We start from the raw sequence: 26,806 nt of genomic DNA, 5'->3' as shown, positions 1-26,806 counted from the left end.
GCTCAAGGCCCCAATTAGAAATGCCTTCGCGTAAAGTGCTTCACACGTTTTATGAGACCGCGACCACTGATTTAGTTTCATGGACCATCCGGGGTTAATCAAGTACTTAAATGTGGCTTCTTTCAATTTCAGTGAGCTCCGGTTAAAGCATCAAAATAGTACGCATTTTTAATCATCCAGCCTTTTGTCCAAAAATCATCAAAATGTTTTTTTGTTTCTTCAGACAAAATACAAATTATGTATAGGACAGTGATCCCTCGCTATTTTGCGGTTCGTTTAACGCGGATTCGGTGCAACGTGGATTTTTTGCATATTCATTAAAAAAAACAAAAAACTTCCCCCCCATATACGTACACGGAGTACAGTACTGTATATATGTTGCTCTATGTGACTCGCTGTTGTTTTGCAGCTTCTCACGGACTGTTTGCAGACTTTTAAAAAAAAAAAAAATTTTTTTTTTTACCTGTATATGTTAATTGGTCGCTACTTCGGGGATTTTCGTTTATCACGGGTGGTTTTGGTCCCCATTAACCGCGATAAACGAGGGATTACTGTATGTGCAGTGGTACCTCTACTTACGAAATTAGGGAAATGTCTTATGAGAAAATTTTATAAGTAGAGACGTTTTTCCCATGTAAATGCCCTAATCCGTTCCAAGCCGCCTCAAAATTCGGACATAAATGTTTCATGAAGCATAAAAATGCATCAAAATATGTAACAAATACATGTTACAATTAGATTAGTGCACAATAAACGAGAGTTATGCGTAATATAAAGAAAAAAGAATAAGAATGATGGTCATTTAACTTTTAACAGCGTCCTCGTCGTGTTTTTTGCCCTCTTTAGTCCATGTTCTCTCTCAGTAGTGGTTTTTGCCTGGCGTTTTGTCAAGAACGTTTGCTTTTGTCGGCTTTTAACAATCCTTCGAAAATGTCCAAGGCAAATATTAGCATAGTGAGCGATCGCCCGACTGATTAACACTTTTTCTGGGCGATTCACATTTCTGTAAAACTATCGGAACGCCTCGTGGCACGAGGGGCGAATGACGAGGACGCTGCATAAAGACATTCGATCTACATACAAAGACACATACGGTAGAGGTCCCACCTAGCCAATGGGATGCCAGAATGATGCTCGGGAGTAGCCAATGGCGGAACAGCTTTAAGTATGTTGCGTTCATGAAACTCGGAGCTGCGAGTAGCAGGCCACACTGTATTTTTACCTTTCGCATCTTGAAATTTCTTTTACAACAAAAGGCAATATTTTCCTGTTGAGACGTTTTGTAACTTGAAAATTTCGTATGAAGAGACGTACGTTAAGCAGAGGTACCACGGTACGAGTTTAATTAGTTCAGAGACCCCGCTAACGGGAAGGGCGTATTTATCGTGGTCTCGTGCCATTTCATCTTAGAACAGGAATAGGACATTTTAAAACTGAATTCAGCCTTTTAAACTCTGTAAACTAGCATTTCTCTTTCAGATCAAAATAAATAAATAGAATTTGGCAATCAAGACAACGTACTTCATCAAAAGTCGACATGAAATCTCACAGACGACCATAAAAATCTAATTCAAGCATTAAAAATGAAAGTTGGTAATAAAGCTGCTTGCTGACCCACTACAAAAATACCAAACAATGACTTTGGATATAACAAATTCTGTTGAATTAGGGCAGCAGTAACATTAACCCTACACTTGGTGGCAGTCTAATAAATGTCGAGGACACGTATTGCGCAAACAACAGACATCAACTTCTGTTTGAGAATTCACGTTTGAAAGTTCAGCTTGATCATGACTTTAAAAAAAAAAAAAGACAAGAATATTTGTCCAGACAGAGCTGAGCAAGGTCGTGACCTGGGGCCTGATAAGACTTTAATCGCTTATCAGACCCGTCGTATCCGTGTCCGCTTTCAAGAAGTCATCTCCTTATTTGCTTTACAAACACATCAAAGCCACGTTTCCACTTCAGAGGGCGCCCGGGTTTGGCGTGGTGGTCTTTGTGTACATTTTACATCCTGTAAGCCCCTTTTTTTTTTTTTTTTTTCTGCTTACCCCTGTAAAAACTCAAGACTTTTTCATCGAGAATGAGAAAGGGGTCCAAACCTTAAAGCCGAGCAGAGGGGGTCTGGAGCAGCTGGTGACGAACTTGAGCAGCTTGCGCTTCTCCTCGTCCGTGAAGCCTTCCACCACCTCCCAGAAGATCTGAATGACAGGGTGGGTGGCCGTGTAGCCCCCTGCGGAGATGCAAAAATTGGAGCGCCGTGCTTTTGATTCTCTCCTCTTTCATCTATAAGGGCTTCAAATAACGAGGCGTACGCAGGAATAGTTGTGACGATTGTTATGATTGGCCATGTTTTATGCAAATGCGCTCCGTTATATTAGTTTTGTCGCGTTAACCGTTCTGTAAAGCGCTTTGTTCCAGCTGCAGCTGTTGTGAAAGCGCAATATAAATAACTTCAACAAATTTGTTGATAAAAAGATGATGAAATAACGCAACAAGACAATTAAATAGTTCTACACTTGTACGGTGTACTGCGTCACAGTTATGAGGGGAACGTCATCTACAACATTGCCCGCAATTAAATCAAGTTTAACAACCCTGGACTAGGTTGAAAATTATATTACGAAAATAGTATTTTAAATTATGATGTATTGAAATCAATCTAAAAATATTTTACACGTGTCTATGTATTTTTTAAAAAACATTTTCCATTAAAAAATAATTTCTACATATTTAAAAAATAATCAACTTCACAATGTCCGTTAAAGTATCAATAAATCAAGTGCCATTTTTTTCATAAATATTTTCATATTATGTTACAAATATATACATTCCATGTTTTTCTGTTCCAGATGGAGTGTCATGTCCAATACTGATGAGATGACATTTTACGACAAATTGATCATTTTTGAAAATATGTTAATGCTTTTTTAAAACAATTTTAGAATGAACACACACACTTTTTTCTTTCTTTTAAATAAAACGGATTTTTAGCCACAGCAGAAGTTTGCATGGATATTGTGCAACTTACCCTTGTCTTCTTGAACCACAAAACAAAGCTAGATATATTTTTTTAAAATCAACGAGCAACAATTTCATTATTGGAAAAAAATGTTTTTAATCTTTTTTTTTTTTTTTTTGTCGATAGTGGAGTTTTGCCTAGATGCAGTGAAATGTCCCATACTTAAAAAAATACATAAATTTTTATCATAATTTTTTTTTACACTGGTCCAACTTGGAAGAAAATGGACCAAAATAGCAAGGGTAAAATTGCAATACATGAAATTATGCTCACAAATCAAAATCCACGCAAAAGAGAATCCGCAACATCTGAACAGTAAAGTAGCGAGGGAACACTGGAATTGCTCGACGACACAAATTGACCAGGTGACATTATTTCTTCCATCTTACCTGAGTAATTGGTGAACTTTTTCAGGTCATCAAGACAAATTGGCACGTGGGCACCGGATATCAGCACCTGTTTAAACAAAACAAAACAAAAAGAGTTTCATTTGGCCAAGTTGCATGGCAGGAATGACACAAGGCAATCCCTTAGACGTTTCAGCCACCTGGATCTCCTGTTGGTCGAACATGCGCAGCCACTCCAAGTTGACCACGTTGGCCAGGCCCTGCCTGAAGGCCAGGCAGTGCGGCCGGATCTGCTTGTTGAGCCGGTAGTCGGCCACCAGGTGGATGTACGCGATGCGGTTGGCCGTGGTGACGGGAATGTCCTTCCCGCCCAGCTTTAGCTCCACCACCTGCGCGCAGATTTGTGTGCCATATCATCAGCAACAAAAATAATTCGTAAAAAAAAAAAAAGGACTTCATTGTACTTCCTGGATAAATGACTACTTTCCTATTGGCTAAGCTTGGGCACCATCTTGTGGCATCCAGGGACAAAAACAACATGAACTCATGAATAGCGAACCATGACGAAAGAGGGGTTGGCGGCAATCGTGCGACGCGGATGGAACTCAATCACAGAGAGGTAATTAAAACGTTATCCTGGAGCACTCTGATTAAAGGTGTCCCCCCACCCCCACGTCGAGTGCCCGCGGTTAAGTGCTCAGCTAAATATAGCGCAGCCAATGAACATCTGCTCCCCTACAATTTGGCCCCGAGCTCCATTTTCATTAGCTTTAGAGCAGTTAGCGCTTGATAAAACGTGCTCACGGCGGTTCATAAAGGCGAGTTTATGATGACATCATAATGTCTGCGGGGAGGACGAGAACAACCGACGGCCGACGGTGTGCTTTACAAGCGTCTTTCGCCGCTAAATAGCGCATGGAGTTTGTCACTTTTGACAGTACTTGTAATAGGCGCGGGTTTGAACGCGTTGATTAAGCACATGGAGAAATTGTGAGGTGTGCGGTTGAAGTGCGAATTTATTTGTACCGGGTCGAAATGAAGAGTGATGGGGTTTTTTTGTTTTTTTGAATGGGTGTATGCTCAAGGGAAAGAAAGTAAGGGGGTAAAAAAGTTTTAAAGATCATCCTCTTGAGCAAATACGAAAAAAAAATCAGCTGATGCCTATTCCAAGATTTGGCAGAGTAGAAGTCTCATAACTGATCAATAGGCCAATAGAAGAACAATATATAGATAATAAATGAACTTTTGTACCGTAAGGTTTACCACAGTGGTGTACAAAAAATTCGCCCTGAAGTATTTATAACAGAGAAAAATTGGGGTTCAAATGGAAAGTGCTAATATGTAAAAAAAAAAAAAAAATGGGGGGAAAAATTATATGATGTTGCATTGCTTTAAAAATTTTAAAAGGATACCTTGGAAAAGGAGCTTATCATGATTCAATTTTTCAATTTTAACTCCAGACCACAATTTTAAGATAACATAATGTTATCAAATGTTATAATTTGCAGAGAGAAAAAAAATTAAGTGCGTTTGGGTGAAAGTGGTGCGTCAACTCAATCGAAACAAGCATTTCCAAGCTCAAAAATGTGATGGCGTTGAGGTCTTTACAAAAAAAAATAATAATAAAAATCCCCCTCAACATGAAACCAGAAACTAAGGGAGACACTTCAACTCAAAATCTTGATGACTGTATGAATAATTACATGTGCATATCAAATCTTAAAATGATTTCTTGGAGAAAAAAAAAAAGTGTTTTGCATTTTCTTATTTCTCTTGTGGCCGAGACACTTTGGGCAGGTTATTAACTCACCAGTCAGACATTACACCAGAGTTGAATCGGGGCCTCTCTGACGTGGTCCAAACAAAAACCGGATCGTGATAAGATTCACAAGACTGTTTAGTCAGATTATACAGGAATGAAAGTTGTTGCTCTGATTTTTTCGGGGGGGGGGGGGGGGGTGGTCCCTCCGGACGGCAGAGAGCGCGATTATTTGCTAATGTAGAAGAATTACGGCTCTTATCTGGCCGTTTGCTCTCGCTGGGGTGCAAACGGAGGGCAGGCTGCTCCCGGGTGTGTGCCTAATCTTCCGCAAATTGTTTTCTCCCCCCCCCTATCGTGTTTGCCGAGGCCGCATTGCGACTCGGCCATTTTCAGGCGCTGTTTGACGAGAGCTAATAAGACGCGTTAAAGGCGCAGAGTAAACAGTTCTCGGCTGGATCCCTTAGCATCGGGAGCAGGACGTGCCTCGTAGATGCCGGTTGCCTCTGTCAGGCGTGCTGAGATCATTTCGGGAGGAGGTGGTGCAAGGTGGGGGGTTGGGGGGGGGCGGTCAACAGGATGACTGTGTGCGTTCTTGCCAATGACGCTGAAAAAGCGCTCAAACACATGGAAAATCATTTTTTAATGGTATCGAAATGTGACTTTGTGAACTATAAGATGGCACCAAAGCACCACTTCACAGGAAACTAGTAATTGACAAATCCTGAACACACACTGAGAAAACGTTGATAATTAGGATTAGGGCCCGACCAATTAAATTGGCCTATATTAGCTCTTTTACGATTCATTTTTTTTCTTACACATTAGCCCTTTGAGGGACAGCGGTTACTACAGTGGACAGCTTATCATGTGATCAGTTTACAGCGAGGGTGCCCAAACATACACTGTATCGTGTCTGCGCCGTGAAGAACATTTTGATAAAGTGACATTTATGGCCACCTGCAAAATCATGCAATTTATAGATCAAGGAAATGTGTCACCTGAGCCTCTCCCAGATCGTTGTTGACCACGGTGAAGTTGAGACCCAGCTCCTCCACGTCGCCCTCGTAGCTCTTGAGGAAAAGAAGATTCCGGTACATCTCCGGGTCCAGAGAGGCCAAGTGGTGGATGTCCACGTCGGCGCTGGTGCCCAGCAGCTTGGACAGGAAGAAACTGGCAAAGGGCAACTCCACCAGCATGTTTTCATACAGAGCCTGCGGAGCCAAATCACACACATCCAGTCTCAGAAACACAAATGCCGATTCTTTCAGGATTTTTCTTTTCTAGACGGAATATAAATTTTGCCTTTTTATGCGTCTGCAGCGGTTGAGAGCAAATACAACAGTTTGACTTTTCAAGATTTTGAAGAATGCTTTTTTTCTACTTTTTTTTTTTAATCAGTCCAATTTGGCAGAGTTGTTCACAACACTCCTCTTTAAGATGGCAAATTTAGAAGACATTATCACTTTACAGGGACTTTGAGTAAACACACTGTAAAAAAATTATATTTAATTAAAAAAAAAAAAAAGAAAATCGGGAATTGCTTTGGTGGTCGTGTGAGGTGCGTGATGACACTATCAAAAAAATAAATAATTAAAACAAAACACTTTCAAACACTCAATTTCAAAGTCCCAACGGATTCAAACAGGTGGCGCAAAATATCAAATCTCGCCGACTTTTTTGGTGTGAAGATCATAAATCTGCTCGCGCAACAAGCGTGACGGCGAGCACAACACAATCCATCCAAAGCGCGCTTGGCTTCCGCTCGGGCCATCTAAAACTTTTATAAATGCCAATTCTCACCTTGACCCGAGACACCATTAAGAAGCGGCGGTGGGCAGGTGACTCATTTAAAAAAAAAAATCACCAAAGCTAATGTAGTGGAATCGTCCCCCCAAAAAAGGGAGCCCATCAGAGATGCTAAAATATGCGGCTCTTTATAAATGATAGCGCTAAAACCCTGACCGCATCAGCTAAATGGATTATAAATCTAGACGATTTCCATAATGCATGAATCTTAAACACACAGGCGCCGAGTCATAAATCATGGCTATTTTTTTTCTAAACACGGGTTAATTGCACAACTTCAAACATTGTCTATTTTGGATGCAAAAAAATAATCCACTTAGTATTTCGGCAGTGGCGAGCGCTCGTTGAGGACCATATGTGCCGCGTGGCCCCTTGAAAGCCATCAATAACACTCGTGCCGGGAAGAGGCTAAGTTTATAGATGGGAAAAGGAAGGGGGGAAAAAAAAAAAACCTCATCGCATCCCCCACCCCTCGCCCCGACACCACTTACTTTATTCACGAGTGTTTATTGCCAGAAATTGTGCCAAAATGACTTGGAGACGTTCAGAATTAATTATTATGCCCCCCCCGCGGGCGTTTTAATATAAGTGAGTGCAGTGGCAGCGCAATTAACGCAGATCGAGGCACCATCAGGTGGAATAAACGGCAACAACATTGCAGGTGCATTCGCTTGGCTGCCAAATAAATGGCTTAATTTACAACATTAGCGATCAATAAAATTATAATGCCTTTAAAAGGCATCAGCATCTGTCAAAGGGTGGGGGTGGGGGTCGGGGGGGCTACCTACATAGCTCGGTGCATTCACCTTCACGGCTAGGGAGCAAAAAAAAAAAAAAGTTGAAGAGGCGCATTCAATACAATTTTGTTTTTTTTAAATGAAAAAGACAAGTAGTAGTAGTAGCATGTTGTGTGTGTTCGAAGCAGCACCTGTTTGAAGTTTTATAACGACCGTGCACGCAATTAACACCCTCTCAAAAAAGATTGATACTGTGCCACAAAAGATGGCGGCAATGCGATACCGTAATTGCTTCGGGCTAAGCGCAAAAACACACCAAAAAAAGTTTTTTCCGTGACGAATGAAGGAGAAGTACAAACAAACAAACAAAAAACAGATTTGTGATTGGCAAAAGTATGAATATGCAGATGTTGACCACTCCACAAAATCTCGACTCATTTCCGATAGCCTGTCTGTGACATTTGCATAACGGCAAATGCAACGCAAGGCATCTTTATTTATATCCAAATATAACTACAATGGGCGGCCCAATGGGTGGTTAGCGCATCAGCCTCACAGTGCAGAGGTCGTGGGTTCGATCCCGGCTCCGGCCTTCCTGTGTGGAGTTTGCATGTTCTCCCCGTGCCTGCGTGGGTTTTCTCCGGGTACTCCGGTTTCCTCCCACATTCCAAAAACATGCATGGCAGGCTGATTGAAAGATCTAAATTGTCCCTTGGTGTGAGTGTGACCGCGGATGGTTATTCGTCTCTGTGTGCCCTGTGATTGGCTGGCGACCAGTTCAGGGTGTCCCCCGCCTACTAGTCCTGGACAGCTGGGATAGGCTCCAGCACCCCCCGCGACCTTTCTGAGGATAAGCAGATCGGAAAATGGATGGATGATGGAAAACTACAATGATTCTGTTTTATGTGCTCTCCTATGTGTTCTCATTGCTTTGTTACAGTCTGCAGCGGTTGCGAAGGCTCTACCTAATTAAAGCTGCATTTTATTGTATTCCCTTTAGCATAGCACCATCTAGTGGATGCATATCGCAACCGCAGCCACTATTGTCGCTTCTATTCTATGCGATGCAGTGTGCCCGATATGTGAACAGTTTTAAAATGGGGCATTCATTGAAGGTAAGCCTTATACTCCGAAGCGCCTTATAGTGCAGAAAATACGGTAGCTCGCATGCTCAAAAAGTGTGGGCACCCCTGCATAGAGAGGGAGAACAACTTTAGAAAAGTTTAAGAGTGTTTTCATCAATGTAAATATGTTTAAAAGCATTCTGGGATTGGACTATATCGAATTAGACAGTATAAAAAAAAAATCGCTGCCTCAGATTTTGATCTTCTGCGGGTTGTTCCGGAACGTACCAACCCCCGCAATAACCGGGGGTTTCACTGGAACCTGTTTTCATGTTTGCGCCTTAAATCTTCCCGCCTGTCACTCGGGTCGACAAGTGAGGAAGAAGGATGACGAGCGGCCACCGCTTGTGATGCTCAATCCCATTTGGGTGAGTACCCCCACCAGACAAGCCACTCACGCCTGTAATGCATCACCTCCCCGCAACAATGGCACGCCTCCGACATTAATTAACTATATTAATCTCCCGTGTCCTTTGAGCCGCGCCGGTGATGCAATCCCAATCTATATAAAGGCTTTGCCTTTTATCCCGACCACTAAACAAATACCGACGGGCCCCGCTCAAAATGGCCGCTCAGACGTCCATTTTTATGGAGAGTGGGAGGAACTTGAAGTCGGGTTAATTGAAAGTCAAACCCACATTTATTTCCACAACCATTAGCGTTGGCGTATGAGAGGAGTGGCGGGCGGTGGGGAGGGGGGGTGGATGGAGAGAATACACAAAATTGATGCTCTGATAAGTGCCTTTTATGTTTACCTAAACCGGTAATCGTGCCTAATTTGACCGTGTCCGTTCACTTATCTCGGAAAAAAAATTATCCGGAGAGGAGTCTTGTGTTATGAAGCATATTTTTTTCCTACAAGATGGGCCTTTCACTAACTTTTCAAGACATGCAAACTTTAACTTCATGAGGTAGCGCAGCATCTATCCACCACACAAATTTCTGGCTTTTATTCATTCGCCTTTTTTGAAGAGGAGATAAGATAACCTTTATTTCTCCCACGCTGGGGAAATTTGCAGTTCTCATGGTAATTTACTGTATGTAAGAAAGCGCATTTCGAACATACAGTAATTTCGAACATCTAGCAGAAAAAAAAAAGAAAAAGTTGGATGTAAAGGAGAAAGCTGGATGTTCGTGACTGTAAACCAAATCAAAAGGCTATTAGCACATGCTTTCAGCACTTATTTATGCGCCCGGTCTATGCCGGCGCACTGATTTAGGACCAGTCAAAACGGCGACGGCTACACAAACAAGAGAATGGGAATCATCGGCTAATGGACCCCCCCCCCCCCCCACCCCCAATTGAGAAGCGACCTCTTGTTCGTGATGTACGTCATTCGTCTCGGTTGGCGATGAGAGTCCTCCAGTATTCGACAGTATTCTGATCAACTAGCACACGCTTTAAAGGATGATTTAAAACTATTTGACTGGAGCCGACAATACCAAAAAAAACAACAACAAACAAATGCAGGCAAACAATCAGGCTCCACTTCCGTCTGACTTTTTGTTGAAAGTTACAAATTCCCCAAACACTGCAGTTTCTAGAATTAACAGCAAGGGCAGCTTTGGCAATGATTGAAATTTCACCGTGGTTCTTAAATCAGGCTTCTGCAAGTTCTCTGGATAGAGAACAGCTCACACGTCTTTCGTACAACCCGAATTTTTGAAGCCACGCGCCAGCCTTCCTTCACACCCACAGTTTGGGAATCCCGAATCTTTGCAAGTCGCGCGTCCAAATTGAGACAGAATGTTTGAGGACTCACCTTCCCCAGGATCCTGCCGAGGAAGTAGTAGTGTCGCGCGAAGGACTCCCCCACCAGTGTCTCGGCGGCGGGGTTGGGATACAGCAGGCCCTCGTTGGTGGTCTTGAAGACCCCCTGGTTGGGGTTGAACCCGGACTTCAGGAGCTCGTTGAGGAACTCGCGGAAGATCCCGCCGCCGTCGATACCCGCCTCATCCAGACCGTGGGCGTTCAGCAGGTGCACCCGGATTCTTTTCTTCAAGTCTGGCTCTAATTTTAGCGATTACAAGCAATTATTGACAGTGACTTGAAATAGAGTGCAGGGAGAATAATCTTGGGGAATGAACCACATGCTGCTGCACTAAAAGATATGATCGTTGAATCACATCTGGCAAGCAGGCCGATCCTGTAAATTTTCCGTTACAATATCCATCCGTCCATCTTCGACGGAACTTGTCCTCATGAAGGTCACCGTGTGTGCTGAAGCCTATTCCAACTGTTTTTTTGTGGGTGTGCAGCCTGGACTGGATGCCAGCCAATCATAACGCACATACGGTGGTACCTCCACTTAGTAACATCTCTTCATACGAAATTTTCAAGTTACGAAATGCCTCAACAGGAAAATATTGCCTCTTGTTATGAAAGAAATTTCAAGATACGAAAGGTAAACATACAGTATGGTCTGCTCCTCGCAGCTCCAAGTTTCCTGAACGCAACATACTTATAGCTGCTCTGCCATTGGCTATTACCGAGCATCATCCTGGCATCCCATTGGCTAAGAGGGACTTCTACCGTATGTGTGAATGTGTGTAGATAGACAGACAGGTGTCGATGCAGCGTCCTCGTCATTCGCCCCTCGGGCCATGAGGTGTTCTGATAGTTTGATGTAAATGTGAGTCACCCAGAAAAAGTGTTCACCAGTCGGGCGATCGCTCACTATGCTGATGTTTACCTTGGACATTTTCGAAGAATTGTTAAAAGCCGACAGAAGCATTGGATGAGTTCTTGACTAAACGCCAGGCAACAACCACTTCTGAGAGAGAACATGGGCTAAAGAGGGCAAAAAACACGACGAGGATGCAGTTAAAAGTTAAATGACCATCATTTTGATTCTTTACTCTACTCTTTGTTTTTTACATTATGCACAACTTTTATTGTGCAAAAATCTAATTGTAATGTGTATTTGTCCCATATTTTGATGCATTATTATGCGTCATAAAACATTTGTGTCTGAATTTTGGGGGGCTTGGAACGCATTAGGGCATTTACATTGAAAACGCGTCTCTACTTTCAAAATTTCCGAGTTATGAAATTTCTTCCAGAACCAACGAATTTCGTAAGTAGTGGTACCACTGTATAGCGAAACAGAAACACGTTGGACAATTTGGTCTTCGGTGAAACGAACGTGCGTGTTTTTGGAATGTGGAAGGAATCTGGAATAGCCCGATTCCACATTGGTAGGCTTGAGCCAGGATTCCAACTCTGAGGCGGAGGTGGTAACCACTAATCCACCACACTCCTTCACAATACACGATGTAAAATATCCAAATAAGCGAAATATTTTTACACTGAACACCCTCCCCCCGACATTTATTTTTCACAAACACTTCCAGTGCCAGCACATGTGCCCCGCAGGATATTCTAATCAACGTCCATAAATGGTCATCTTTCAGAATCATTAATGCAAGTCGGTAAATCGGGTCGCTAGAATTTATAGACGCATAAATGATATAGATCGTGCCTTCAAGCCTACTACTCTTTTTAATCAGAGTGAAGGGGGTGGGGGGGGGGGGGCCTGCTCGGGTGGCCTTTTCAATTGAAAACACAAAAGAGGTGACTTAAAATAATTGATTCCGCCTTTTATGCCTTCCATTAGAATAATCGCAAAGCGCGATTATGCGTGCCGCACTTGAAATACAAGATGCGGCGCAGTGGGGCGGGGGGGGCAACTAACCTTGATTTTTACCTCGATCCTCCATATAAAGATTTTATAGGGCTGAACAAGAGTTTTCGAAATAGTGTGAATGTTTACAGCGCTGTCCTGCCAGATGGAATTCGAAGCAACAGTTTTCACCTTGTCGTAGGCGGCAAAGGGGGTGGGGGGATAATAATTGGAATACGGTCATACCGTTTTCCGGCGAGAGTTTGTCGTAGGCGTCTTCGTAGATGTAGTTACGTCGGATGGTGACGACAATGCCGTTGGAGAAGGGCCCGTCCCCCTGTACGTCTCGCTTGTCGGCGTAGATTAACCTCTGAAAAATCTAAACCGCCACATTGGAACGTTTAATCAACACCACTGAAGTGGCATCTTCAAAATTAGAATAACACAGAAAAGGTTCATTCTCAAAATGGGACACCATTGTTAAGAGCTTTTGAGGGCCATTTAGCTGAAATTTAGGATTTCACCAAATGTGGGCGCCAGATTAAATCCAAACAGTGTTAAAAGTTACTTTTACGACAGTTCAATTCAAATTTGTCTTGTCAGCTGGCTCCACACATGAGGACATTTTTAAGACCTTTGAATAACAGCTTTAGCGTCAGAATGATTTTGCGTCTTATTTTCCGGTGCGTTTCAGCCATTTTTTTTATTTTTATTTTTTGACTTTGGGAGTTGAGCGCAGCTTTCCGCACCAGCTGAAACAAGCGTCATGGGGGTAGCGTGGTTGTTACCTTGACTCGCTCCTCGAAGGGAACAACAAAAGGGAGCTCGGTGAGGATGGCCAGATGTCTTTCCTCCGACACGGACAGCTGTGGCGGCTCAGAGCCCACTGGAAGGAGAGGGAGGGGAAGATACAGAAATCTGCCACTGAAATAAACGTTCACCCGGCCTTATATATATATATGTGTGTGTGTGTGTGTGTGTGTGTGTGTGTGTGTGCGCGCGTAGTCAACGCAGCAAAACAAAAAATGAGGAAAAATAATTCTATATTTTGTGGAAAAAAATCTCTATATTTTGTTATTATTTTAGTAAAATATGCGGTTTATTTTTTTTTTTTTTAACTAAAATAATGCATTATATGGGCCGGCCCGGTGATCAACTAGTTAGCGCGTCGACCTTACAGTGCAGAAGTCATGAGTTCGATCCTGGCTGCAGCCTTCCTGTGTGGAGTTTGCATGTTCCCCCCGGGCATGCGTGGGTTTTCTCTGGGTACTCCGGTTTCCTCCCACATTCCAAAAACATGCGTGGCAGGCTGACTGAACACTCAAAATTGTCCCTTGGTGTGAGTGTGAGCGCGGATGGTTATTTGTCTCTGTGTGCCCTGTGATTGGCTGGAAACCAGTTCAGGATGTCCCCCGCCTACTGCCGGGAGACAGCTGGGATAGGCTCCAGCACCCCCGTGACCCTTGTGAGGATAAACCGGATCGGAAGATGGATAGATGGATGTAGTACATGTATATGGCCCACGTGCTGGAGATTCTCCACCCCAGCATTAAACTGAGCTGTCCATCCGCCTGTGAAGCCAAAATGGGGGGGGGGGGGGAATGCCACAACAGCAAAACTCCTCACTTAACCTCCACTCCGACTCAATTATTCTGCTCAATTAAGTCAGTCTGATCTGCATTTGGCCATCAGGTTTCCATCTTTGAGGAGAAATACGGCCTCTGTCGGCGTGGTCAATACGTCGCTCGTTCATCAGCTCGGGGGAGGACGATGAGGGTTGTGGGTGGGCGGGGGAGGACGTCCATTTGAGGAAATGAGAAAAGGAGCAAGCAAACAGCAGGAGCAGATGTGGCCGAGTTGAGCAGGTACTTTCAGGCTAATTGGATGGAAGCCATACAGTCTGGGAGTGACATTAGGCAGCTCATACACACATTGTTATCAGTTTGTTTTCACGCACACGCACGCACGTACACCTGGGAAGGCCTCTTTTCTTACTATCGGAGAGGCCTTTCTGTTTCCGCATTTAGCATCGACGAGACTCTTAATATGATGCATTGCAACAATTAACATATTTTTATAGATGACATAATCGAGAGAGATAGAGCGGGGAAATTGTTAAGAAATTGTTCTGCTATTCCCCTCCCAGCCTATAGGTGGCAACGATGCTCAAGTGAATGACCCGCCCAAAATTTTATGGGGATACATTTTGACATTCTGGAATGGCACTAAAGGTTTTGCGGGGATCCTTCGACTGACCTGTCAAGTCAAAGTTTGCTATTTTTCTATTTCTTTTTAAACCTGAATTGAAGTGTTTATTTCATGTGTATTTCCAGTTTAACTTCAAAACATTACGGCCTGACCGATTAATGGCCTGACTGATTTAATTGGCCAATATTAGCTCTTTTCAGATTTTTTTTTCTTACACATGAACCCTTTCAGGCACCCTGGTGACTAAAGTTAACTTTAGTCTTCACGATAAGTTTTAATAAATAAATACAGAAATAAATAACTTGCACCAACCATCCAGTGTTGATTGAAGGGGTCCGATGCGGCCCATCCTTCTCGTTCTCCACACGTGTCGGGCAGACGGCACGTAGAGTTGAGTGACCTGAACATGGAGGCAAGCGACACCAACCGCGATCACTGCGGGCCATTTTCAAACTCAGTGAATGAAATGACTTTTTAGCGAACCAAGAAGCACCTTGTCAGCTCGGATGTTGACCTCCTGAGAGAGCCAGTGACCTGACGGGCAGAAAGGTCGTCGGATGTCGCGAGCTTTCAACATCTTCACCAAGTTAGTGATGACCTGGTGGAGCACGAGCAAAAAGTTTGGAAGGAATGAAAGAAATGGGAGGACTTTTGGGAGGGGGGATACATAAGTGAAAGGGCGATATAGCGGAGAAAAGCAATTTGAGAATGAAGAAATTAAGCCAACGGGCTCCCTGAAAAACCTGAACTAGACTGTTTTGTTGGTCACTTTAAACTGTCCTCACAAAAGGCTTTTTCAACCGTGCTTGAGCAGACTTGGTAGCCGGTACATTTTGGCTTGTGTGAGTATTGTTAGATTGTCTGTCTAAATGTGTTGCTGCACCTCTGTGTTCAAATTTCCAGGTTAAAGGAACCAGATCATTGATGCTAATTGCATAAGCCGATCGATGGCATTTTGCATTGTGCGTTAGCAATAAGCTAGCAGACTTTCATAAGGCCAAGTTAGACACAATTCACTTTTTTAAATTTTAACTTCCACAGCAAATTTCCAACGCGAGTGGCAGTAGACAACGCGACAGTCAACTACCAAGTATCAAGAACGAAAGGTTCCTGGCATTTTTAGGTACAAACCACAGCCACGTTTGGCGTCACTGCACAAAGACCTCTTCTAAGAGTTCTTATGTCCCGTCATAACAGTTACGGTGGGACAATTTCCATATTAACGCGCGGGCCGAATGGGTCTAAATTGCAGAGTTCTCCCCTAAAGAGCGTCATTTTCATAAGCCGCCAATCAATCGTGCGGCGTCGGCAATAACAGCGAGTGCAAAATGCTGTAAATGGAGCGCGGCGATGGGTTTGGAGTGTGCCTAGCCCCTGACTCCCAGAATGAATAAGCATTCCTTAATCAGCCCGCCCGGGTTAAGTGCGAGCCTTAATGGGCCTTTCCCAAACTCCGGCATGACATGGTTCTCCAAACATGGCCAAGAAGAAAGTTCCATTAGCAATATTAATACAAGCTTAGTTGATCATTTTCATTCAATTAGCTTCTTTCAATTAAATAGATAGCTCGACAATGGGTGGCGATAAAAGATGGGGAGGGACGGCTGATGACACCAAGCAAACATTAGCGTGTTAGGGGTCAGCGGCGTTAAAGCGACTGTAAATCCCAGCGCTCAATTTGGAAAATGCACTTTCTCTGCTCCCCACTTCTTTAATGGGTCGTTTTAGCTGACAAGAGGCCTTTGAGACAATCTTTTATGAAAATCAACCCCCCTAGCCGGCTTCTCAGGTATTCACCCACCTTCCGTAAAAGGGGGCGGTCACTTTCTACATTCGGCAGCTGGCTACAAGGTAATCACTTTTCCGCGTAATTAGAGCAAGAGATGCAGAATGAGAGAGAGAGAGAGAGAGAGAGAGACACAGAGAGATTTTCTGACTCATTTCCTTTACGTAAATAGCCGTTACAGATGCTCCTCCCGGTATGTGGCCATTCATTCGTTTATGCTCGATTTCCACCAATGCCCTGGTTACTCGCCACGCAGCGAAGCCCTGACAATGCACTCATGCAAATGTCCTTCCTAATAAATCAACAGCTGTCCAGAAGGCGCCGATTAGCGTCGCTTTCGAAATATATCCAGACGACAGTAATCTGGTATTACGGGTACGCAATTGTCTTCTAAGTAAGGACAAAGAATGTACAATTTAATGATGAATAGGATCATGTACTTTTGCCACCCGTGTCTGTGTGTTTAAGAATATCCACGCAAGTGACCTTAAAGAGCTGCACCCAGTGTTTCTGCTCGGCCTGGATGCGCTGCTGCACCTCCGTGTTGGTTTTGACGCCGACGCTGCGGAAGGCCGCCATGTACTCCTCGCGGTGTTCCGTCTTGGTCTCGGGGTAGGCCAGCTTGATGATGCCCAGGCACGCGTCCCTCAAGCAGCGGGAGAGAGTCACCAGCTCCAAAAGGGTGAAAGGCATCATGGACGATTGCCTCTGACCTGTTGAAGTGCAAGCTTTGTTTGAATGCGACGACTGGGAAAAAAAAATATTTTCTTGAGTGGGGCGTGTGTGGGGAGAACCAGTACCTTCCATTTCGTGTCCAAAAAACTCACTGTCGTGCACGGAGATGAGCGAGTGGCTGAAGAGGGAGCTGAAGAGGTAGAAGAGCGGAATGATGCGGTTGGAGTCTTCGTAGGACATGGGCGAGCCTCTCGAGATCAGCTGCAGCAGCGGAACCATGGAGCTGAGGGACAAGAAGACATGAAGTTTCGTGGTATTTCCCCTCCAGGATGCGTGCGTTAAGATTTTTCATCCAAGTAGATTTCAGGGTGCTGCTCAGAATCGGCAGCGCAGGGCAGTTTAGCTTAAACGATGTCAACAATATGACTGCGTAACCCTTTCAGGGACAGCGGTTACTACAGTGGACAGCTTATTGTGGTATCAGGTTACAGCAGGGGTCCCCAAACTTTTTCCTGTGAGGGCCAAATAACTTTTCCCTTCTCTGACAGGGGCCACATTCGGTTTGGAACAAAAAGTGTGATGATCGCAAGAAGTGTCTTGACATCAACATTTATTGTTTTCCAAAAAGCTGAACACAACCAGATATTCACCATTTTGGGGGCTCTTGACAGGCACAATTTATGAAATAAATAATAACAAATCTTTTTTTTTCTCTTACCTAATCTTTTCGCCATTCATCCATTTTTTTTTATTATTGTACAGGGTTGCATTGCAGATTTTATTTATTTATTAACTTTTTGGGGCGGGGGGGGGGGGGGGGGACGATAGGGCACAGACTGCAGAAGGGTGGAATAGAATGTTCCGTTCTATGCATGTACAAGTCTCGATCACATGGCCAGACTTGGGGGGGAAAACAAAACACAAAAAACAAGAACAACAAAAAATAAGCATCTCTGGTATTGTTCAGGGGGCCGAGCAAAATGTAGAGGTGGGCCACAATCGGCCCGCGAACCGTAGTTTGGGGACCACTGGGTTTACAGGGTGCCTGAAAGGGTTAATCTGCAATAGCTCACCCGGTAATCATTTTGGTCGTCACGGAGGTGATCAGGTGCCAGAGATGCCGCAGGAAACGTGCGTTGAAGGCTAAACTGTACAGAAGTCTGCAGGGGAACAAAAGAGGAAGGGGAGGTTGCGTTCAATGTCAACAGTCATCATTCGGCGCTCTGACAACCCGGCGGGAAGAACCGTAAAACGACTCTCCGCCGATGCGTCAGCTTGTGCGCCCCGTTAACTAAGCGAGGACACGCGATAAATAAATGATGCCGTTTGCCAACGTGGAATCTTCTTGGCCTCCCCCTTTCTCCAAAAGGAAATGAAATTAGCCATTAAGCTTTATTTTGGCGAGGCACCTTCCATTAGTAAACTAGTTGCTGCTGCGAAAGGGGGGGGGGGGGGGGTCATAAACAGCCTTCTGCGGCTTCCTGCTGGAGCCCCCATTTAACTTAATGGCCGAGGAGGGATGTCAAGACAATGGAGGCCGGAGAAGGAGGCGGTGAGGTCCTCACTGTGACCTCACGGTGCCAAACGCGCTCGCACGCTTGCGGGGAACTGCATGATAAAACACAGAGGAGGGCCCCGCATACCTCACCTTTAGTAGCGAGGCTGTGGCGCAGAGGTGCGAAACGGTTCTTTGTTCACGGCCTCTGTGTGTGTGTGTGTGTGTGTGTGTGTGTCGGTGTATTTGTGGAAGCTCCTAAACTGCATCGCTTTTCACACGGCGGGCAAGAGCAGGTGACGATACTGTGCTAAGTAGGCCAACAGCCCCCGCGTACAATACAAAGTAACTGCAGACAAATTTAAGACCTTTTTTGAAGACACTTCCATCAAATTTAGGACCTCTCAGTCAACTGTCACATATAAATTACTTGCATTCCATAACTTTTATTATTCTAGTGTGTGTGTGTGTGTGTGTGTGTGGTGGGGCTTAGTCAAGGTGCTTGAAATTTCAAGTAGTCACTTTGAGCAGAAAACATCAGGTGTCTGTTCGAAAGCAACAAAAATGATACGAAAAGCCTACTTGACCAGCCGAACTTTTAGAGGCACTTTCACCCTTTGAGGCGCAGCTGTTCCTACAGTGGACAGCTGATTGTGTTAGGAGGTTACAGGGTGCATGAAAGGGTCAAATGGTGGCAATTAGGTGATGCTTGTATTCAACTACAGGTGCAAACACCCAATCGATTGATCGACAACTCGTCAATTCTCAAAATGTCGGACACTATTTTGAGAAACAACGCATCGTTGAGGGACGTTGTTGAATTTAAAATGGTTCAAATCCTCAGCAAATCCGATTTTTGGACTCCTTAATCGAAGCAGATCAACAAGCGAAATTGAATCAGAAATTTTGTTTTTCCTGAAACAAATTTTTGAAGCGGATTTCAAAAATATCACATTTTTTTTCAAGCACATCAGGTTTTTGAGATTTTCTTTTTTTTTGGTTTTAAATTTGTCCTGTAAGACCTGTATGGATTTTGCCATGCATAATTTGTGGGGGAAAAAAAAAAATTCCACCTGTTGCTGAATTTAACTCTGAATTCATATTCGTGACAAAAAATGTACGACATCACATATATTATTGCTATCATATTAATGTTACAAAAAATGAACATGATCGAGAAAAAAAAGTGGGATTAGGAAAATTAATCTAGAAATGTGTAATTTGGATCTCTTGACTAAAAAATGTCATAAAATGCATTGACCGCGGTCATCTTTGTGCTCAATCAATATAAAACATTTGCAGTCATTCGTTTTTTTTTTCTTTCAAAACAATCCCAATCGTTGCCGGTTTTCTGACATATGATGCACCAAACCACTCACTGAATCATTTTTGTTTTATGTTTGTGCATTTTCTCCACTGACTGTTGGAAATAATGTCGTGTTTTGGGATAAATCGATGGAATTTTTTTAAAAAAGTGTTTTTAATCCGATTTATCGAAAAATAATCAACAGATGAATTTATTAAAATAATCGTGAATTGCAGTCCTAACGTTCAAGATGAGTTGTGATTGGTTGATTCCTAACACAGCCACACCCCCAGGTACAATTCTCTCAATTGCTTATTTTATTCTTACCTCGCCCTCTCTTTGTTGCTTGTGTGGTTCATGGACTTAATAGGTCACATTGAAAATGGAAAAGCTTTGAAAATGATTTGTCAAAAAAAAAAAAAAAAAAAAACACCTCACATATGAAGAGGGTTGTCTAGACGAGGATGCTTTTGTTTTGACAGGGCGGCAAATATTGCGGGAAGCAAGAACATGCGTTCATCCAAACGCCGCAGCTTAAATTCCAGGTCTCCAATCAACCGATTCAAATGACGCCCCCCCCCCTCGTCCGCCGCCAACCCCCCTAACTTGGAGCTGACCCCAAGGCTCGATAAGGCGGCCTTGAAAAATGGTCGGCGGCCCGCCACGCGCCATCTGTCAGCGCGACAAGGCTCTGGAGAGAAGCTCGGGGAGGAGAGTGCTGCGGCGGGCTCATAACAAGCTCCGTGAGTGTTTTGATTGAAATGGGAAACAAAGCACTAAATGCCAACTGACATGCTGATTTACACCCCGCCGGATCCCCCACAAAACCCCCCTTTTCAATCACGGAATGAAACTATAATAAACAAAGTCAAAAGGGGGTGAAAGGTGGAGGGAAAAAAAACACACTGGATGAGGAATCTCGGTGGGATTATTTCCATCCCAAGTGACGATCGCACCGACCAAACTCGATCAAAACAAAATCACAGCAAGCGTCCCAAAGAACCTGCACCGTCATCAGCCCCCCCCCCCACCGCGTCGCGCCACATCGCTAAACGACAGTAAATATCTAATGCGAACCATCAAAATGGCATTACAAGACGGGCGAGGGGATCATTAGAAAAGCAATTGAAATCTATTAGAGGTCCCGAGTCGGGTTTTAATCGCGCTCTGACTTTGCGGATATTTATGAAAAAGAAATGCGTACGGTTGGCAAGACCAACTGAGAAAGCCACTTTTTTTCTATCCCCCCCCCCTCATCCCCCACCCTCCTTCAGTGGATCAGCACAGTAAATCAAGGCCGGGATGCAATTTGCTCCCCTTAGCCTCTTGTAAAGCTATCCCGTCCACTCCGGCAGTGATTAATCTTCCTGGGTGAGCTAATTATTTTGTACAGATATCCGATAATGATGGAAGATGAAGCGGCAGGATTTATGGGAAAAGTAGCGGGAAGAAAAGGAGGGACGCCGTTTAAAAAAAAAAAAAAAAAAGATGGGCATTAAAAGAAGGCGCTTGAGATTCTCCCGAAGAGGCCAAAATCTCCAATTATGAGTCAACCGCCTTGTTCGTGTTGTAAATTTTAAGCATGGAAACATAGTCGGGTCGTTGCCATCATCGTCAGTTATCTCGTTAGCAACAGCAGATCGGTGGAATGTAAAAACAAAACACAAAAAGGGTCCATTTTGAGATGATAAACTGTCCACTGTAGTAACCGCTGTCCCTGAAAGGGTTAAGTGACCAAATATGGTCTTCGATACTTATTTTCCAGTTGAAGCTCCGTTTAGCTTAATGTTCTCCATATTTTAGTTGCTACAACCCACCGTTGGAATGGAGTAACCGGCTGGCTACTAATTGCTTTTTGTCATCATTCACAAGGTTATGCTACTTTTTAGAGGCCTCCATTTTGAGTCAGCTTCTGCTACTACTACACAAAAAAGAAAAAAACAAAACTATGTTTTTCTTGCTGGCCGTCCATTAACTTCTCAATACAGTGGTACACCTCTAGTTACGAAATTGACATGTTCTGGAAGAAAATTTCTTAACTAGGACATTTTGTAAGCAGAGACGCGTTTTCCATGTAAATGCCCTAATCCGTTCCAAGCCCCCTCAAAATTCTGACATAAATGTTTTATGAAGCATAACAATGCATCAAAATATGGAAGAAATACATGTTACAGTTAGATTAGTGCACAATAAATGAGAGTTGTGCATCATGTAAAAAAAAACAAAGAATAAAAATGATGGTCATTTAACTTTTAACTGCGTCCTCATCCTTTTTTGCTCGCTTTAGTCCATGTTCTCTCTCAAAAGGGGTTTTTGCCTGGCGTTTTGTCAAGAACTGATCCGAGGACGTTTGCTTTTGTCGGCTTTAAACAATCTTTTGAAAATATCAGAGGCAAACATCAGCATCGTGAGCAATCGCCCGACTGATTAACACTTTTTCTGAGTGATTCGCATTTACGTAAAACCATCGGAACGCCTCATGGCCCGCGGGGCGAATGACAAGGACGCCGCATAAACTCATATCTATCTATCGACACACATAAGACACATATGAGAGAGGTCCCTCTGAGCCAATGGGATGCCAGGAAGATGCTCGGTAATAGCCAATGGCAGAGCAGCTAGAACTATATTGCTGGACTGTCCCCGGGCGCTTGTGTCTTGCGCCTGTAATGGGCAGCATTTTTCACAGCCCCGCTTTGTTCAGCGGAGAGATGGGTGCTGTTGAACGGTCCGCGGCCGGATGGATGTAAGGCTTGAGGAGCCGACGATGAGAAGAAAGGAGCGTTAGCGCGGAGCGCCGATGCGGATTTGGAACTGGGAGTCGCGGCTTGGAATTGAAGTGGATTACGTGGGACGGGAGAAGTCAACTCATCTCTTTTCGTCAATGGACGCTATAGCTTCGCGTTTGCTTTCAAAACTTAGCTTGTAGCCGACGTGTGCACATTTTCAGCATGACGTCTCTGACCCACTGGTGAAAGGACACTTTGATCCTCTCCTCAACAAAGTGTATGCAGAAAAGTGGTGAAGATTGCACGACTGTCTGTGTCTTATGTGTTGTGTTGTGTTATTTTTGTCATTTTGACTTCAAAATGGCGCCGCGTGAGTGGCTGCCTTTCCAGCAGCTCCTATATTTAGTTGTTCTACTTCTTCCTTTCATAACTTTGCTGCTGTGAATCGGGAATTCCTCCATTGCGAGACTAATAAAGGTTTTATTATGACTTATATTGCGTTCAGGAAACTCGGAGCTGTGAGTAGCAGTCCATATTTTTACTGTTCGTATCTTATCTTATCCAATCTTCGGGGCAATATTTTCCTGTTGAGGCGTTTCGTAGCTTGAAAATTTCCTATGTAGAGACGTTCGTAAGTAAAAATTTGCGTCCCGCTGCACACTTAACCTTCCTCGGTTTCAGTAAACCGCACACACAGAAATCATGGGGCTTTTACTAATGATTAACTGGAGCAAGTTGACCAAGCACATCGCCTCAAAGACACGGGAGCAATCAGCACCTCTGACATCCTGGCCCTAATGTAATCAGACCACCCCCCCCCCCCGGCCCCCGAGAAGAGGTAATTGCCCTCATCCAACGCTGACAGCTTCACTGACATCTTCTGCTTCCTCTCGCCGGTTGTAAATGCAAGCTGCGCACGGCCGACCGATGCCCTCCCCTTCTCTCTCTTTGCGCCGTTATTTACATTACTGCTTACTGCGCGGAAAGGTGTCCAGATGCACTTATGTTAATCCCACCAACATAAACGGAGAAGTAAGTGGAAAAATAAAATAATCATTCAGTTTGATCATGAAAAAAAGAAAGCCCAGATATATTGCAAGGCTGAACAATCTTGATTCGAATCAAATGTTGATGCTCAACTATAAGCAAGGGAGGGCGCAGATCTTTGCATTTCAATTGTGTCCGAAGGCAAAAGGTAAGCAGAGCTGCATTGAGTTTTGTGAGATGCTCATATTGCGTCCGTGTGCCACATTCACTCAGTCTACGGATGAAGTGCTGCCTCCGCAAGTGAAAACGCCTTGATTGTCTTTACGAGTGCTCGCTTTTTTCCCCGCCAAACCACCGCAAATACTGGTGAACCCGCGCCGCCCCAGTCGTCACGGTAACAGAATCTGTATCTGCCATTTGACTGACTTTTCTCCCATATCATGAATTCCAAAATCTTGTTCTTGCACTCTTTGTGACTTTAGTCATTTTGCTAAACTACTTCTTATCGCTTTACTTTTGCTTTTAACTGTCTTTGACTCTTGTACTTTTGATTTTGTGAAGCACATTGAGTTACCTTGTCTATAAACTGAGTTAAATAAAGCCACCTTGCCTTGTCAATATGGGCAGTGCGATATCTTTACGGATACCAACCACCTTTATGTGCTTGAATTATGTCAATTAGATTCCAAATTTAAAAAAAAAATATATATAGGTATATTTTTTTTGGGGGGGGGGGGGTTGTGAAATACTACAAACTCACTAAAGGTTGGCAAAGATTAATCCTTTGATCCTGGCGCAAATGAAGTCTACCTTGGTGAGCAGCTGCTTTCCTGACATATATTTTATAAAACAGGATAGGTTGGTTTTTTTTGTTTGTTTGTTTTTTCTTAGTTGCCGATGTGCACCTGACTTTGGGAACCAGAAGCCGATGCTGCACCATGAGCGTGTGACAGATGGACGCCATCATGGTGAACACCTCCTCGCTCGCCGAGTCCCTCCACACCAGGTTGAGCAGCGTGTTGGTCTGCTGTTTGGTGTCCAGCTTGCGCACGCATTCGTCGGTGATCAGCTGCAGGGAGATGTGACTGTCATCCTAATTGGTGGAAAGAGGAGGGGGGGGGGGGGGCGCTGTTAGGTCGATGAACACCGTCTTCAATACATCACGCGGTGTGTGTGCATTATGGTACCTTCATGGGCGGCGGGTGCGCGACGGCGTCGTCTTCGTCCTCCGAATCGCTGCCTACCTCGGGCCGGCTGCAGCTCTCAGTTACGGGCAAAAGAGGCAGCAGCGTCTGCAGAGCACTTAGATATAGCAGCAGGCCTTCCTCTGATAGTGAACCTGCCAACATTACCCCCCCCCACCCCCGACATGCGTTATGAATCATATATTGAATCAGATGCGATGACAGCTAACAGAAACCATCATTTCAACCATCAAACCAATAAAGGATATCTTAATTAAATTTGGAGCTTGGTCCGGAGATGCTTCGAAAGCTACCCACCTAAGCAGTTCTCTCCTGCGGAAAGGACAAAGTAAAATATCCAGGGTGCGCAGTTCCGAGCGACGGGGGAAGAGGTGACGGTGTCCTGGAGGGAGCTTAGAAAGGCCTCAAAGGGGAAGGCCAGCCGTGTGTCTGACAAGGCCGGGATGAAGAAGTGAAAGATCTGCTCCGTGAAGGGCGCCGAAATGAACTCTTGGGTGAAGGCGGAGAAGACAAAATGCCTGCAGGACAACGGGCAAAGGAAAATATTCGATAAGAGAACGCAGGGCAAACGCTTGGGAGTTTGCCCTGTTGGGAGATGTTTGACTGGAATTAGGATTATGGAAAAATAAAATAAAATCTCCACTTTAAGAAGTTCCCGAATCTAAATACTTGAGCAAAACTTCAGAATTCTAACACGGTGCAGACTTTATGATCTGCGAGGTGTGTTGATCGGTCAGCTAAGTGACCACTCGCCTATTATCTCACCAAACAGAGCTGCTTTGTCTGGCTCACATCTGGGGGACCCCCCCTCGCACTCCTCCGAAGTCATATAATGAGCTGTCAGACTATGTGTGTACACAAGTTCCTCTCGCTCCCACCTTGCTTTTCTTCAAAGAAGAAAAGAAGCCCCCCCCACCTCGACGTTTGCTCATAAGAATGTCTCCGACTTAAGGCAAATAGTCGCGTATTCTTCTCGGAGGGGAGAACGTGACTTTAGGGTAGGGGTGGGGCGGGGGGGGGGGGGGGGGGGTGGTCTTTTACAGCTTGTTGTAAATTGACTCCAGGAGGAAAACAATACTAAAAAAAAAAAAAAAAGAAGCCGTGGCTTGTCATACCTGGCGCCCGCTGTGCAGGAGGAGTAGCTAAAGTGCAACGGTTTGAGGATGTGCTCCAATAGTGTGCTTGCCAAGGGAATGGAAGGAGAGTTGGTGAACTCCAGACTGGGAGGGAGGCGGTGATTCACCAAAACGTACAGTGACCTGTAGTATCCTGTAAAAGAATGACGACAAATGAGATTTTCAAAGCAACCGGCTTCGAGGAGTCATCACAGGATGGATTTGATCTCGGCTAAATTGAGGCAGAATACGTCTTCTTTGATCTGACAAAATCCACAATTAACAGTGATGACTTTCATGCGCCCTGTAAACTGATAACATGATAAGCTGCCTGCCGTAGTAACCGCTGTCCCCGAAAGGGTTCATTTTTCCATTTCCCTCTCACCTGGCATTTGAACAGAGGGATATAGACCAGCGGTCCCCAACCTTTTTTTGCCCCACGGACCGGTTTAATGTCAGACAATATTTTCAGGGACCAGCCTTGAAGGTGTGACAGATAAATACAATAAAATAATTTCAAAACATAATAATAAACATGAATCATGACCAAAAGGAACGGCCTATCTGGCCACAACACTCTCTGGTCGCGATGGTAACGTTTAAACCTGCCTTCAAAATAAGATACAAAGCGCATGACAAATACGACTCACCATCGCCGCATATTATGCCGAGTGGGCTTGGTGCGTGTGAATCACCCGTTGAGATAAAGCCGTATTTGAAATAAGACTCCCGATACCGTCTATTAAATGTAGCCTTCTCTTTCTTGACAATCGTCGGCTGCTCTTCTGTCTCCTGGCTGGGCCTTTTCCCCTTCCCAAAGAAACTATCCAAAGATGTTTGTTTGTTTTTTTACTCATTTTGCTAGCTCCCGGACTTCAT

General features: G+C 44.2%; 1 protein-coding gene across 2 annotated transcripts in view; it reads right to left on the bottom strand.

Annotated features, from left to right (window-relative positions):
* The window catches only part of ube3c (ubiquitin protein ligase E3C), a 32,959-nt gene that overhangs the window by 3,372 nt on the left and 2,781 nt on the right, over positions 1–26,806 (bottom strand). For both annotated transcript variants that reach the window (XM_086102129.1, XM_086102128.1), the window contains exons 8-23: positions 25,928–26,081; positions 25,110–25,330; positions 24,795–24,946; positions 24,513–24,700; positions 18,164–18,250; positions 17,216–17,373; positions 16,902–17,128; positions 15,123–15,227; positions 14,942–15,029; positions 13,210–13,307; positions 12,668–12,800; positions 10,562–10,809; positions 6,130–6,342; positions 3,570–3,758; positions 3,412–3,478; positions 2,103–2,233 (exon numbers count right to left, since the gene is read on the bottom strand). In XM_086102129.1, coding sequence (XP_085958255.1) covers positions 2,103–2,233; positions 3,412–3,478; positions 3,570–3,758; positions 6,130–6,342; positions 10,562–10,809; positions 12,668–12,800; positions 13,210–13,307; positions 14,942–15,029; positions 15,123–15,227; positions 16,902–17,128; positions 17,216–17,373; positions 18,164–18,250; positions 24,513–24,700; positions 24,795–24,946; positions 25,110–25,330; positions 25,928–26,081 — 2,459 coding nt within the window. The remainder of the gene's footprint in view (positions 1–2,102; positions 2,234–3,411; positions 3,479–3,569; positions 3,759–6,129; positions 6,343–10,561; positions 10,810–12,667; positions 12,801–13,209; positions 13,308–14,941; positions 15,030–15,122; positions 15,228–16,901; positions 17,129–17,215; positions 17,374–18,163; positions 18,251–24,512; positions 24,701–24,794; positions 24,947–25,109; positions 25,331–25,927; positions 26,082–26,806) is intronic.

The sequence above is a fragment of the Hippocampus guttulatus genome, chromosome 21, assembly GCF_054856545.1.
Source record: "Hippocampus guttulatus isolate MCC_2025c chromosome 21, RoL_Hgut_1.0, whole genome shotgun sequence".
NCBI classification, from domain to species: Eukaryota; Metazoa; Chordata; class Actinopteri; order Syngnathiformes; family Syngnathidae; genus Hippocampus; species Hippocampus guttulatus.
The sequence above is the reverse complement of the archived record's forward strand: the minus strand, read 5'-3'. Positions and strand labels throughout refer to the sequence as shown.